This window comes from Bactrocera latifrons, unplaced genomic scaffold (assembly GCF_001853355.1).
Source record: "Bactrocera latifrons isolate USDA-ARS-PBARC rearing strain unplaced genomic scaffold, ASM185335v1 scaffold_496, whole genome shotgun sequence".
Lineage (NCBI taxonomy): Eukaryota > Metazoa > Arthropoda > Insecta > Diptera > Tephritidae > Bactrocera > Bactrocera latifrons.
Window position 1 is genome coordinate 78,834 of NW_017537152.1, and position 14,920 is coordinate 93,753.

At 40.3% G+C, this 14,920-nt stretch overlaps 2 protein-coding genes across 2 annotated transcripts in view; one reads left to right on the plus strand and one right to left on the minus strand.

Moving 5' to 3' along the window:
- The window catches only part of LOC108973632, a gene marked incomplete at its 3' end in the record, with an annotated part of 45,784 nt that extends 38,549 nt beyond the window's left edge, over window positions 1–7,235 (minus strand). Inside the window, 1 exon segment of the mRNA XM_018941018.1 lies at window positions 6,917–7,235.
- LOC108973628 lies at window positions 883–1,965 on the plus strand. Its single transcript, XM_018941006.1, has one exon. It carries the CDS (start codon window positions 883–885, stop codon window positions 1,963–1,965), a length of 1,083 nt encoding a protein of 360 aa, XP_018796551.1.
- Window positions 7,236–14,920: the final 7,685 nt, after the last annotated feature.

Below are 14,920 nucleotides of genomic sequence, written 5' to 3' on the forward strand. Positions count from 1 at the left end.
CCCAATGAACCTCCGGCGAATAGGCGAGAAGATGCCGCCTTTAAATAAGCGTCAGCAACCCCCACCGGGGCTGCACCGAGGGAGAACCTACCCACAAGAGAGAGGCAACAAAGCGACGAGGGAACCATACAGTGACCAGCACCAAAAGCACACAGAAGCCCGACGAAAACCCTGGGCAAGCGCCCATCAGAATCGAGTCCAGTAAGGTTCTGATTATGGAATACTGGAAACAAATAATGGACTCGTTCGACAAAGGGCTGGTGAGGGCAGTATTCTATCACCTCAGTAGGTAAGAGTGACATCTTACCGAAATGCCTGGCAGGCTAATGCTGCTCTCACCTCCGTCTCCTTAAAACCCTGGCAGGTCTTAAAGTATGTTCAATGCATGTCGCCAAAACTTCTTGGCCGTACAGGCTCAGTTGAAACGACCTCCTGATTCGTGCCTGAACCTGGCTCTGAACACAAGCTCCCATAAGGACACGGGGTTCTTAAAGGGCAACTGTTACAACGCGCGGAGATAGCGGCCTGAAGCGGAGACCCAATAGATCTAAAATGAGCACAACACAACAACAACAACAAAACCAAAACAGAAGGAACAAGCTAAAGAACAGAAAAACAAATATGCTTAAGACGAGGAATACGGAACCGTGTTCTGCAGAAGTAGTAGGATACTTAGATGCCCCACCGTGACCATAACTCCTAAACACTTTGAAAAAACTGGAGAAAAGACAGCCTCGAAGGAAACTCCTGCCCCACAAGAACCATCAGCAAAGCAAACAGAAGAGAGAGCACTCCAGTGGCCACCACAGAAGAACCTCAAAACTCGCCGAAACAGAAGTTCATCACTCAAATGAGACGAGCAGAAGAGGAATCTTTGGAAAAATGCAAGAGTATTGTGCAAATCATGAAGACGGCGATGGCAAAAAAAAGAACGTCAGCTTGGATGTCAAGAACGGAGCGGCACAGCTGGACGGACTCTTCGATGTAATGAAGAGTTACCGCAGAAACTGGCTCATCGCAGAAAACGAGAAAAGACGCGGTCTTCTAAGCAGACGGATCACGACCCCAGAGCCAAAAACCTCGAAACGGTGGGCGACAAGTCCAGTGGAGCCTCGAGAAACAGTGCGACCAAGAAGTGAAAAGGACGGCGAGTGGCAGAAAGTCTTGTCCAAAAAAACAAGGAAGATACCCGCAACCGAAGGAACGGAAAACAAAAATCCAAAAGACGGAGGACAACAAAGAAGGAATATCGCCTCAAACCAGAGAGCAAAAAGCTGGCCCAAACGACAATCGGAGACCGTAATCATAAAACCAGCAGAAGGAAATAGCTACGCCGAGGTCCTCAAGTGTATCCGTAGCAAGGTAAACATAAGAGAAGGAGAGGTGAAAATTAAAGGGATTCGCAAAACAAGAGCCGGAGCTGCACTACTGGAGCTGGAGAAAGGACAATCCATAAAAGCCAGTTTCTGCGAAGCACTCAAGACGACCCTCCGAGAATCCGCAACTGTGGCTGACCTTAAACCAAAAGCCACAATAGAGATTAGAGACCTCGACTCCCTTTCAACAAAAGAAGAGGTAGCAGAGGCTGTAAAAGAAGTGCTACAGGACTCCATCGAAGACTTGACGATAAGCATAACATATATAACGCTCGACGAGGATAAAGCTGACATACTGATTCGACAGGCACGCATAAAAATCGACTGGGTTAACTGCAGGCTGCGACTGGAAGAAACCCCAAAAATATGCTTTCGCTGTTTTGGACCAGGGCACTTAGCCTGGGATTGCAAAGGACCCGACAGAAGAGGACAAGGTGCTTGCATAAAATGCGGCCAACCAGGTCACAAAATGAAAGAGTGCACAAAGCCCCCCTCATGCTGCCTCTGCGTGGAGGCTAAACACGAAAAGGCTGACCATATCCCGGGATCCGCAAAATTTATAGTATATAGAAAATACCAAAACAAATGAATATCTTACAGGCCAATATGCATAGATACAGGGCTGCAGACACACTACTCTCGTAAATGGTGGCGGAGAACGCCTACGAGTTAATCATCATAAGCGGGCAATACAAAACGAAAGAGAGAGGCACCTGGCTGGAAGATAGCAGCTCCACCGCCGCTATATGGCTACCACCAGGGAGTAACGCCATCACTGTAGACAAAGGGAACGGCAATGGTTTCGTCTGGACCAAATGCGACCTTTTTACAGTAATTAGCTGCTACTTGACGCCAAGCGATAGCATACAGGAATTCCGAGAAAAGCTCGACAATATTGAGGACACAGCCAGGTCTATAGAAGGTGAACTAATTAACGCCGGAGACCTAAATTCCAAAGCCGTAGAGTGGGGTATGCCAAACACGGACTCGAGAGGAAAGCGCATTCTAGAAATGGCTGCGCGCTTAAGCCTAATAGTGCTCAACACGGGAAATGCAACCACATTTAGAAGACCGGGATGGGAGGAAACTACACCAGACATTACTCTATCATCAGAACGCTTGGTAGGCTCAATAAAGGAATGGAAAGTCTTGGAGGATTACACCGGCAGCGATCACCAGTACATTTCCTTCACTATCGACATTGGAACAAACGCTAACCAGTGCAGGAAAAAGACTGCAACGCGGAGGTGGAACATCTCGAAGCTAAATACTTCGAAACTGATCTCCGCAATAGACGAACAAAACCCATCTAGCAGCTGCCCAGAAAATGCAAGAAAAATTTTCGAGCACACAATGCTTAATATAGCAAGAGCCTGTAAAAAATCAATGTCTAAGGCTTCCCACAGCAAACACAAGGCAGCAGTCTATTAGTGGACTGAAAATATCGCCCGCCTCAGACGCACATGCCTCCACCTCCACAGATCCTGCACGAGACCCAGGCGCAGAGGAGCCGTACCCAAAGAAGCCGAGCAATACAAAGCAGCAAAAAGGAGCTGAATCACGCCATCGACGACAGCAAAAAGAAAAAAATGGGAGGAACTACGCGAGGATATAAACAGAAGTCCCTGGGGACTTGGATATAAAGTAGTTATGAAGAAGCTCAGCGCTCGAGCAAAGCCACCTGACTTAACCCAGCAAAAATCCTCCTGCCTGCCTAGAAACCGGAATATTCCCTGAACCATGGAAAAAGCAACGGCTGGTGCCAATCAGTAAGGGAAAAGGAGACCCCAATCTGTGATCAGCATACCGTCCAATATGCATGCTTGATACAGCGGGAAAGCTATACGAAAGCCTAATTAAACCCAGACTCGAAGCGGCTATTAACGAAGCTGGAGGCCTGTATCCCAGACAACACGGCTTCAGGCCCGGCAGATCAACTATAGGAGCCATAAAGTGCGTCATTGAAAGCGTAGAAGCAGCGCAGCGCAGATGGCATAAATATAAAAGAATAGTGTTACTGGCGACTCTAGATGTCCGAAACGCCTTCAACAGTGCTAGATGGGTGGACATGATCGACGCTTTCAAAAAAAGCTTCAAGATACCCGACTACCTCAGGGCTGTGGTGCGGAGCTACCTTAGCAACAGAAAACTGCTATATGAAACTAAAGAAAACGCAAACATGGCTCGACACACACAACCTCCAGCTCGCTACGGAGAAAACAGAGCTACTACTGCTAACAAACAAGCACATACCTCTCGAGATAAGCATGCACATAACTACGGATATTCTAAAGACACAGAGAGCTGTAAACTACCTAGGCGTAAGACTGGACCCCAGACTAACCTTCTGTGTACAAATCCAGCACGCCGCAGGAAAGGCAGCGAAGATCACCTCTCAACTGAGCCGATTAATGGCCAACATAGGAGGCCCCAGCCAAGAAAAGAGAAAGCTCCTAATATCGACGACAATCAGCGTCTTACTATACGGAGCCGAGATCTGGGCAGACGCGCTTAAAAAGGAAAACCGGCGTAAGATAATGGCCAGGCTGCACCGCACCGCAGCCCTCAGAGTCGCATCAGACTATCGGACAGTATCAGGCGATGCAATATTAGTTATAAGCGGTAATGCAACAATTGACCTTCTAGCATATGAAAGTAAAAAGCTGTGGGAACTAAAGAAATCAGCCGATAATAACAAGAATGCGGTACAACAAATACGGAATGATACAATAACAACATGGCAACAAAGATGGGAGAATGAAAGTCGCGGCAGATGGACRGCYARGCTAATAAAAAATCTAGACTTATGGACAAACCGCAAATTCGGAGAAGTCGATTTTTACACAACCCAGCCATTATCCGGTCACGGATACTTCAAAAAGTACCTCCACAGAATGGGAAAAGTCGAAGTGACCTGCAAGTGGCATATACCGCTGCTGTGACGATAGCACCGATGATGCGGAAGGCATTTTCCATCCCCTCACCCGCAAAAAAAAAAAACTTGGTTTGCCTTCCGCACAGCTGGCAACTCGATTAAATATAAGCCGGTAATTGATCAAATAACTCCTGAGCGAAGAATCTATTGAGGCGATTAAATCAACATATGTGAGCAATGTATAGAAAATTTTTAAAAATATTACTTCAATAACACATTAAATTTGCACTAATTACAACCTAATCAAGCAATATGCAACGGGATATCCATATGAAATGTCAAATCTGTACGAACTGGATGTCAAAAAATGTAAACGAAAATGATAGCCATGTATCACTTACTATTGTACATTTAGCTCGAACATTTCAGAACTTACTCGCCCTTATCAGTGTGTCATGGATAAGATGATACGAAACTTTAGCATTGGCTCTCTTCTTCTCTCAAAAGGGGCCATAATTATTTGACAGCGATGGAAATCAAGGAATTTCTATCAGCTGATTTCAGAAAAGGTGGGATGCCAGAAATAAACCGCTGTAATAAACTGACAAAATCAGTGTGAAACGAAATTTCATTGAAGTTTGTGCATGTTTGGTAAAGAAAGTTTTTGTGTTATGTGTATTATTATTTTGCATTTTAATGCACATTTATATGTGCATTTTCAAAGTGATTAATTTAGTACTTTTGCATGTTTTCAACTTTCATTGTAAGGAAAAGTACAAAGACAGATTAGTCAAAAAGTCAAAAATTACGTACAAATATTCATAGTATTTTTTAAACTTAAACCTTGTTCATGATATTTTATAGAGATAATATAGCATTTTTTAAAAATATGTTATTAAATTCTATTACGTACGTCAAATAAAAATATATATTTTGTTGTATAACAATATTGATTGTAAAACTTAATGTAAAAATAATTTCAAAAATTACAGTATTTTGGCAGAAAAATTATAATTAGAATAGTATATACATTACTTGTAGTATTTGAAAATATATAATAATTTAATTAGCAGAAAAGTGTAGCTATAATATTATTTGCTTCAATTAAATACACATAAATACGACTTTGGTTGTAAGGTTTAGGGTTTTCTATATTTTTATTTTTATGATATACTTAATTTGGCTGAATCGATTGGGTGTAGGACAAACCAAAATAACGCATCTGTTTGCCTGTGATCGGCACTTTTCCTTAAATATGAAGTGGAAAAACAAGCTAAGGCTTAATACTGTTCCGAACACGCATTTGCCAAATGCACCGCAACCTAGTTTTATTTTAATTATAAAAATGCTTTTAGTCCCAATTCAATCATTGAAATGGTAACGGAAGATTTTTCTTTTCAAAATAATGATACCGAATCAGGATTGCTCGATAACGGTAATAATTTAATGCTATTAGCATCCGTGGCAAAAGAAGCCCAGGAAAAAGTACGGTTTTTAGGGATAGCTAATTAAAGGGAAATAGGAAGTCAAACAAATTTAAGTTTAGGAACAGAAGCTCTTAGGGAACAAAATTGGTGAAGGAAAATTTGTGTTTGAAAAATAAATTGGAAGAAAAGGAAAGGGAATTTAATTACTTAAAATAGGAGATAGAAGATTTAGAAAAGAAAAATCTATATATTATATATAAAAGAAAGTTGTGTTAGTTACACCATGGGATACTTTTTATCTCTTTATGTTAAAATTTAATACAAATTATATTTCAAATAATAAGGATTTGTTCAAAATTCATATTTGTAGGAATCATTTGAATATATGCCTGAAATTTTAAACAGATTCTTCTTCAAAAGTAATACAATTGCCAAGTATTGGGAATAGCAGAAAAGAACGACAATCAAATACAGTGAAATAGATTATAACTGGCCCAGTAATCAGTCGTTGAGTTGTGTTATACCACTTGCATCCCAAAAGACTAATATCTTAACCTTTCCTGCCAATTTTTTCGTCTTTCCACGCCTTAGAACCGGTTCATCATGTGCAGTCCACTAGAATGACTCTCGATTGGACTCCAGTGGGAAATGATGGAGCTATGTTTTTATTGCCACACACCGACGCAAAAATTTGGTTTTATTGCGATAAAAGAGCACTCACACACTTCTCAGAATCAGTAATTCGTTGTTTTTGTTAGATTGTGAACTTCCGCGGCACCCACTTTACACAGAGCTTTCGCCTCTTTACGCTTAGCAAATATGTTTTCATCGGTGGATTTCTCTGAGCCCAAATTCAGCAGTATTTACCCCTAAAAAGCCATGCTTTATTAACAGACGAACAGCTTTATGATCCATTTTTTTGTAAACTGAGACTAGTTGCTTCACAAAAATTCTATATCTCATTAACTAATAATTATAATCCAACTAATAGAAATCATATAGATGGTAGTTGTAGCATTATCTATATATCAGCCACAGTGAAGCGTGGATGCGTTCTAGTATTATATAAATTAAACAAATTTCTAAGAGCACGAAAGCACAGCTGTGCACGAGAAAAGTTGCCATGTTTGATTAATAATAATAGTAATAATAATAATAATAATATATAACTCATTTATTTCGTGAACACATACATACATACAATATACACTACAGAATAATATTGTTATATTACTTACTGCTTATTAAGTTATAAAGTTATATTAAACAAAACTGCCAAGTTTTCAATTCCGTGTAAACAAACCGAGCGCAACAGAATAACTGAAATTATGAAATAAGTGTGCCAGTCAAGTGCCGTTGAATTGTTGTTACAGTAAAATAAAGTGTCATGCCTTCGGCAATAAGCTAAACACAGTATCTTATGCCTTCGGCAACAAAACAAACAAAGTGTCTGCTTGTCTCGTGCGTAACACTTGAAACACTTCTTTGCCGAAGTCAATATGTATATGCAGAGTTAAATTGATCGTCACATGCGGTGGTGGTGTGCGCTTGCACTGCATACTTTGCGCTGGCGTTCAGTCATCCACTTCTTTTAATGTAAGTAGGCTTAAAGTCAGAGAAACAGCAGCGCATGCAGATCTCTGGTGTACACTAAATCTAGAACTTATTTTGTGCGATTTTCACTAGCCTTTGGGAATTGCTTCACACAAATTTTGCTTTTTGCACATGTCGCACACACATTGCTACTGTTCACTGTTTTGGAAAGACTGATGGTCATTAAAGTAATAAATAATTTATGCTAACAATTGATATTTTTTGTTATATTACATCCTATGGTTCCTATCAAATAAAAAATATAAAGGGTTTTATAGAAAAATAACCAGGTAAGATTAGTCAAAGCCACGGTCTGTCACACCGTGCGCGGGTACAGGTGTTAAAACATTTAGCGCGGGTATAGGAAGGTTAAAAGCACTTTTAGCCGTTTTTTCCCCTCGACTATATGTAACTGTGCCATCACTCTCAATTATTTTAGCTTTGGTTTTTGTAAAGTTCACGCTATGTCCATTTTCTTTCGCCTTTGACACCGACATGAAGTTTCGCAGTTTGTAGTTCTTTTATATATAACACATCAATCAATTTGAAAATATGCTCACGTCATTTCACGCGTACAGTACGACGACCTTCATTTTAAATATAACTGTTGTCAGCAAACAATACTTGTTCTTTACAAGTATGTTGCTTATAGTCAGTAAAATATGAGCGATCGTGACACAACTGGGATATAACGCCACTATCGAGGCACCATGCACTTCTCGAAATTTCTCCCGAATGATAACCTAAACACGAAACATAATAGTTTTTTCTTTTTCACTATTTTCGGTTTCACTCTTCGAATTTTTTCATTGCTTGCATTTCTCAGCTTTATGGGCCTTTTTCCCACACTGTAGTTATTTTGTCGCGTTTCTTTGTTGCTCTTTAACATAACAATAACTTCTCTCGTTGTTTTTGCCTTTCGAATCCTTCCTTCCATAATCACCATCACAGGGTCGCATTAGTCTATGTCTGCTTCCCACGGCGGGTACTGCATCGAATACATTCAGAGCTAGAGTGTTTTTGACCATTCGGTTAACATGACCAAGCGGCGTAGCCGCTTTATTTTAATTCACTCAACTATGTCAATGTCGTCGTATATCTCACACAGTTCATCGTTTAATCGTATGTGGTATTCGCCGTGGTCAATGCACAAAGGATCATAAATCTTCCGCAGAAACTTTCTCTCGAAAACTCGTAACGTCGACTCATCAGATGTTGTCATCGTTCAGGCCAATGAGTGGCTTATACAGTTTGGTTTATGTTCGCCGAGAGAGGACTTTATTTCTCAATCAAATAGTGTCACACTGAGGTATTTTTTATGCCCCTTTATTTAAAAGGCAGGTATATATTAGGTTGTCAAAAAAGTCTTGCGGTATTTTTACGGTATTTTTATTGAATTTTCAATCGTTTATGAAATTTTTTTGATGACTCATGCCGAGCCCTTGACCGATGCTACGGGTGCTACTATGCCGGTCTCTTTCGACCAATTCAGCGATTTTATCACAATTTTCGACGACAAACCTACCGGAGCGTGGCGCATCTTCGACCACCTCTACACCAGAACGAAAACGTTGAAACCATCGTTGTGCGGCGGAAATGGAAACTGTATGGGGTCCATAAACTGCACAAATTTTATTGGTGGCTTGAGATGCATTTTTGCCTTTATCGTAGTGCTATTGTAAAATAGGCCGTATTTCCTCTTTATTTTGCTCCATGTTTGCGACGATATACCTCACGAACGACTTAAAAGAAACGACAATCAATCAAACACGTGTTAGCGAGTGAAATTACCTTTCCAAAAAGGTATAGCATGACCCGATGTGACGAATAGAACGAGAACTACGCGCTCTCAGCGCAACCTAGCGAAAATACCGCAAGACTCTTTTGACGACCTTACTATTTTTACTATAAAAAGAACAGAAACCACAAATACAAAATACAATAGCAAACACAACAGATCCCGAAAACCCCAATTCTTTTGTTGCTGGTAACATTCATTAAATACTTGCTTTAATCTCTCAAGTTCGCAACTAAATTTATCGCATATTCCTTCGGAAGCGGGCAAACGGTATATTAGAGTGGCCGAATGAAACCCTTTGTTTCTTTCATATTTTGGCTCTCATTCAATCTAAAGTAACAATATGGGTTTCTTATTTCCGTTGAGTCCATATTCGGATCTTTGTCTTCTTGATGTATGCAGTCATGGATATTTTTACCGTAAAGATATTCAGGTTTCCTGAAAACTCTTTCAAACCGCAAATCCATGAGCAGCATCCATAGACGTTAACCTTTTGAGGATGCTTAATGCATCTTTAACAAATTTTTTTCCTTTTCTTAGCCAAACACCTCTTAAGGGTTAAAGAATGTAAAAGTTGGCTCATCTGTAAATATTATATTACTCCAATAATTCTTCCTGCGACCGTTACAACCTCTTTCAATATTTTTATTTTTTTTTTGAAAGTAGAGATTTGATTATAGTTTTATGCCGTCTGTCCCATATTTTAGAGAATCCCTTTAAAAAAAAATTATTTTCGCTTCCTTCAGACTGGGCAGTTCTTTCTTCTCAAAAAGAGAACAATGTCTTTGTCCTCACTTTTAAATATCACGTGATTCTTCTCTTTTCCAGACTTGTCATCTACGTCTCCAGATTCTCCATTAAACTTTAAAACTCGTCTTTAAATACTTTGCAGTTTTTCAATGCCCTTGTCGTGACCTTTACGATGCTTCCTACAGATTTTGGGTTCTGACATCTCCTCACCGATGTGTGTACTTCTTACGGAGCCGACGTGTTATGCGAAATTTCATGTCGATGTCTCAAAAACTGTTAGCGCATATACAGACGGACGGATAGCTAAAATTACTCAGTTCGTTACGATGACCACTTATATATTTTATATGGTTTTCGTCGCTCCTAGCACTTTTAAATACCAGATTGGGTTAGGTTAGGTTAATCTGGTATGAAATAAGTCATTATTTCCCAGGTGCCTTGCCCTTAACAGTTTTACCGTCTTAACGATCTTTGAGCGCCATTCTACATAGGTGGAATTTTGTGTACTTCCAATCTACCGTTTCGCACATGAATTTTGCGGTTTTGTATCCAGATACCTCGTTCCATCGTGTTTTGGTTTTTTTACCATCGATCTATCCAGACAATGCATGGGTTTCCCAATGTTGATCACGTTTTCGGGTGTTAGCATACCATTCTTTGTAATATCGGCCACTATCTCATTTCTCTCGAGGCTTTTGTGATCTGGGACCCAGTAAAATTGCTTGCTTCTGACGACACTTTTAACTTCTGCCTTTCTTCTCAAGACACTTCTGTCCAATATACGCTACGAGGTTACAGCTTTGATTGCTGCTTGGCTGTCTACGTAGATGTTGCTCTAGAATTGCCTTCAGGTGCATTAGCCCTTCGTATATGCGAGCTACGCAATTGGACATGCATCAGTTCTCAGAAGAAAGGAAGTTAAGTTTATAGGCCTAAACTCTTTTGAGTAGGTTGGGTTATTTCTACCTGCTTTCGGGATGAAAACTACTCTAGCCTCTTTCCATGACTGTGGTACATGCCTGTACTTCATCCCCTAAAAATCGCTTTTAGTCGCGGCACGGATAAACAGAGTACATTTTATAGCACTGCTGGAAAGTGCACACTGACTAGGTCTTTCAATTAGTCCTGGCACTTGTCCGTTCACTCTCCGTTCCTCCTAGATGTACCTTTGGTCAGAGAACGATGGAATGTTTAGCACTTTCTAATTTTCTACCAATGCACCCCTATCTGTGCATCGAGTTATGTCTAGAACGTTTCTGGAAGTGGGTCCTACGTAAGTGCTTCTCGCCTCGTTTAGCTACCCCTAGCCTTCTTTGTAAAATATATTTGAGTAGTGACACACGTCGTTGATTGATGTTGAGACTGCCCCAAACCATATTATGGGCGTTAGTATCAGCACACACCACTAAAACCTGCTTCCTACTGCTGGATTTAGTGGCCAGTCTTTAGAGCTCTGCCGTTGGCACCTCGCAATAGTGTGGCATATAGCAGAATGGAAGGAGTAAAGACTCATCCTTGACATCCTTAACTACCACCACCGTCACATCACCTGTGGAAAGACTTATGGCCTGGCGAGACGATCAAATAATTACGTCAAGCATTGCATATGTGTGAGTGAAGTTCGCTCGTGTGTTGTCAGCAAACGTTCAAATAAACACGGCAATCATCATTTTTAATTTGTACTCATAGCGTTCGGTTATCATGTCGTCATCGGAAGACGATTTACTTTTATTAGCGTCTGTGGCAGTGTTATTGTGAAAAAAAAAAGAAAGCAAATGGTCAAAAGAAAACGGAGTTTGTGAAAATTTGGTACCAAAAACGGAAGCAATTTACTCATGAAAATCAAATTATTCTTTAAAAGAAGAAAAAAAGCTTGCTATTGATGACTGTGACACATCACCATGGTTAAAGGTGCCGCTGCCCTTGTAGGTGAAAGGAGTCGAAAATTTGCTGGTGTTGGCTCATTAATTTTCATGGAGTGTCTGTGGAGGGTCCCATTTTTCCTTCAAACAAAATGTCCTCTAACCTATATTCGCAAAATATTCTTTGGCATCGGTTATCGCTGTGGGTTTTTTGGGCTCCTTTTCGGCAAATCTTTTTGTTGCAATTTCTAATAGAGCATCAGCAGCATCAGGTTTTCTTTTCGCCGACTTGGGGACGGGTTGTTTACAGGGATTCTGAAATTATAAAGAAATTAGAATATATTATCCATGTGTTATTTATTATAGTAAAGAAATATTAATTATTTGTATATGTTTTATTTTCAGGTGCCGCAATCAGAATCAGATTGAAAAAAAATTGCAGATGATTTCAATGAAGCATGGAATTTCCCCAATTGCATAGGAGCTATCGACGGCAAAGACATCGCAATTATAAAACCGGCTAAATCCGGCTCATTCTATTACAACTATAAGAAATTTCATAGTATTGTACTCATAGCAACGGTTAATGCGAAGTATGAATTCATACTAGCTGACGTTGGCACGARTGGTCGTATTTCGGACGGAGGAGTAATAAAAAATACCGATTTTGGGAGAGAACTCTACAGCAAATCTTTGCCAATACTTCCACAGGCAGGAAAACCTTTTAAAACCGTTTACCGTTTCAATTATAGATTGAGCAGAACACGCAGAATTGTAGAAAATGTATTTGGAATATTGGCATYAAGGTTYGRCGTTCTGCAAACMACTATTTCACTCRCACCAGAAAAAGCACAAACTATTGTTTTAGCTTGTTGCTATCTATTTGACCAAGACATTACTAACACAGGAAATTTAAAGGAAGGAAGCTGGCGCAATGAGATAGATCTGAATGCTCTGGAATGTCCACAAATACGTAATTCCTCAAATAAAGCGAAACAAATTCGCGATACTTACAGCAACGAAGGTGCAGTATCTTGGCAAACAAAATTCAGAAATTAACAAACATGAATCACTATATTATTTTAATATACAAATGCAATGAAATAGAAACTTTATTTTTTATCGATTTTACTTACCGTTGTATTTTTTGATGTGCTGGGTGTTTCTACGTCATTTAAGAACTGCATTGCTATAAAATAAAACAAACTAGGCTCGAACAAGTCCTCAGCACCAGCTCCACTTCTGCCACATTCCGCCAGTTTTTGCTTTTCGCGACGAAAATTTGTTCGCAAGAGATTAATTTTTCTTTTTACATCATCTAAAGTTGCAGTCGGGTATTGTCCTTTATAGCTTTCTAACAGCACTTGATATATTTTTTGCTTTTCATCCCTGTTACTATATGCTTCCAGCTTTATATTCCATACAGCTGATAAGCATTGGTACAGTTCAATAAAATTCAAAATAAATTTTTTCTCATCCGCGTACTTGGAATATCACAACGACACTGAGCTTGTTTTTGTCAAGGATAAGTGGAGACGATCAAATTAGCGGCCGTCAAATTCAAATATCAGAAATATTTGATTTTCATCAAACAGAGCCGACAACAAGTCTGTGTAATATACGTGTAGCCGACAAAAGCCGACGACACCAAGACACTTAAGGTTTTGATGAGTTAATTTGATCGTCTCGCCGGCGCATTAAATCAATATGGGAGAATATTCTATGATGTTGAGTAATTTTGTGACATCAGCCCAACGAAGACGTTACCCAATGCATTCCATAGTTCCTGGAATAAAGCCCTCCCCTAGCCGCCCTTCTCTAAATTGAGAAGAAGCTCGGCAAAAGCGATTTTACTTTTGTGGAGGTTCACTTGGAGTACCCTTAGCTCTCGGTTCTGGACCATCAGACTGACGATCGACCGGGTTCTTTATCTACCTCCTGTATGAAGTAGCCATAACCCCTTCTATGCGTAGTTTTATTACAGTCCGTGGGGTGGCTTTTCTTGAAGGCGACGGAACAGGTTTTCAACGCCCCTTGTCTTCTTCCCGAACCTTGCGTACAGAAAACCCTTTGCCGCCTTATTGGTCTGGAGGATGTTTGTTTTGGCTTTCATTTTCGTTGATAGATTTTACCACGCTTAACACCGTCCAGTCGCTAGTTGGAACGTCCGGATTCGGTTGTTGCAGTAGCCGCAGGGCATGTTTCGAGTCCACCACCCAAGGATTTGTTACCTTCGCATTCTGACCGCTTCCCACACCCATGTTAGCGTGGTTTCGTTATTACATTTTAGAATTTTGACGCCGTTAAGCTAGATCAAATAACGGCATAGATGCGCTCGGGGTCCTTTGCAGAAAATAGGGCTTCCAATAGCTTCATTTTCCCTCCTTGATTGACTTCTTCCGGGGACCCGTTTTGTTGTCAGAGTTGGAACCCTCGGTCGCCTGCACATGACAGCGAACAAGCTCTTCTTGTGCGTTCGTGCTTGCAACGCTACATCAATTGGGAAAATACATCAGCGTTCGCTAGGGCTTACCTGCCTGTAATGTCTGCCAGGAGTCGGTTTGATATCATGACATTGTATCCAACGACACACATTGCCCAGTCGATACCCACGCGGACGATACAGCTAAGAGGATTTTTGCCACCAGGACAAAGGGAATTGTTTTGGGTGTCATAAAGAGCAACAATGGTCACATGAGAAGCGCTGTAGTGAAGATATCCAACAGCCTAAACTTGTCCACCTTCTCATTATGTGCAGTCCACTATATTGTCTGACGATTGGACTCTAGTGTGAAATGATGGAGCTATTGTCGCACACCGACCCAAAAATTCGTTTTTATCACGATAAAGAGTATTCCTGGGAATCAGCAATTCGTTGTTTTTGTTGGATTCTGAACATGAGATCACTTCGTATATAACTTTCGCTCTTTAGGGCGTCCACTGCCTTCATTGTCCTCGGTGCTCATTTCGTCTCTTTCTAACTTTGCAAATCTCTTTATAAATGTTGGTTTCTCTGGTAAAGAATTTTTCCCACAAAAAGCAATGCTTTATTAACACACAAAATGTTTTTGGATCCATTTATGTAAACTAACTCATGATTCTTCACGCAAAATTTACTAATAGTTCCTCGGTTGCAAAATTTGTATACGTGTCCTTTAAATATATAACTTAAAATGACATTTTAGCTATTAGTTGTTTTGGTTTATACATACTTTTTACATGTTGTAAGTGTTGCGCAT

Coding starts and splice junctions, on each gene's coding strand:
- LOC108973628 (XM_018941006.1), top strand. CDS start 883: ATGCAAGAGTATTGTGCAAATCATGAAGACGGCGATGGCAAAAAAAAG.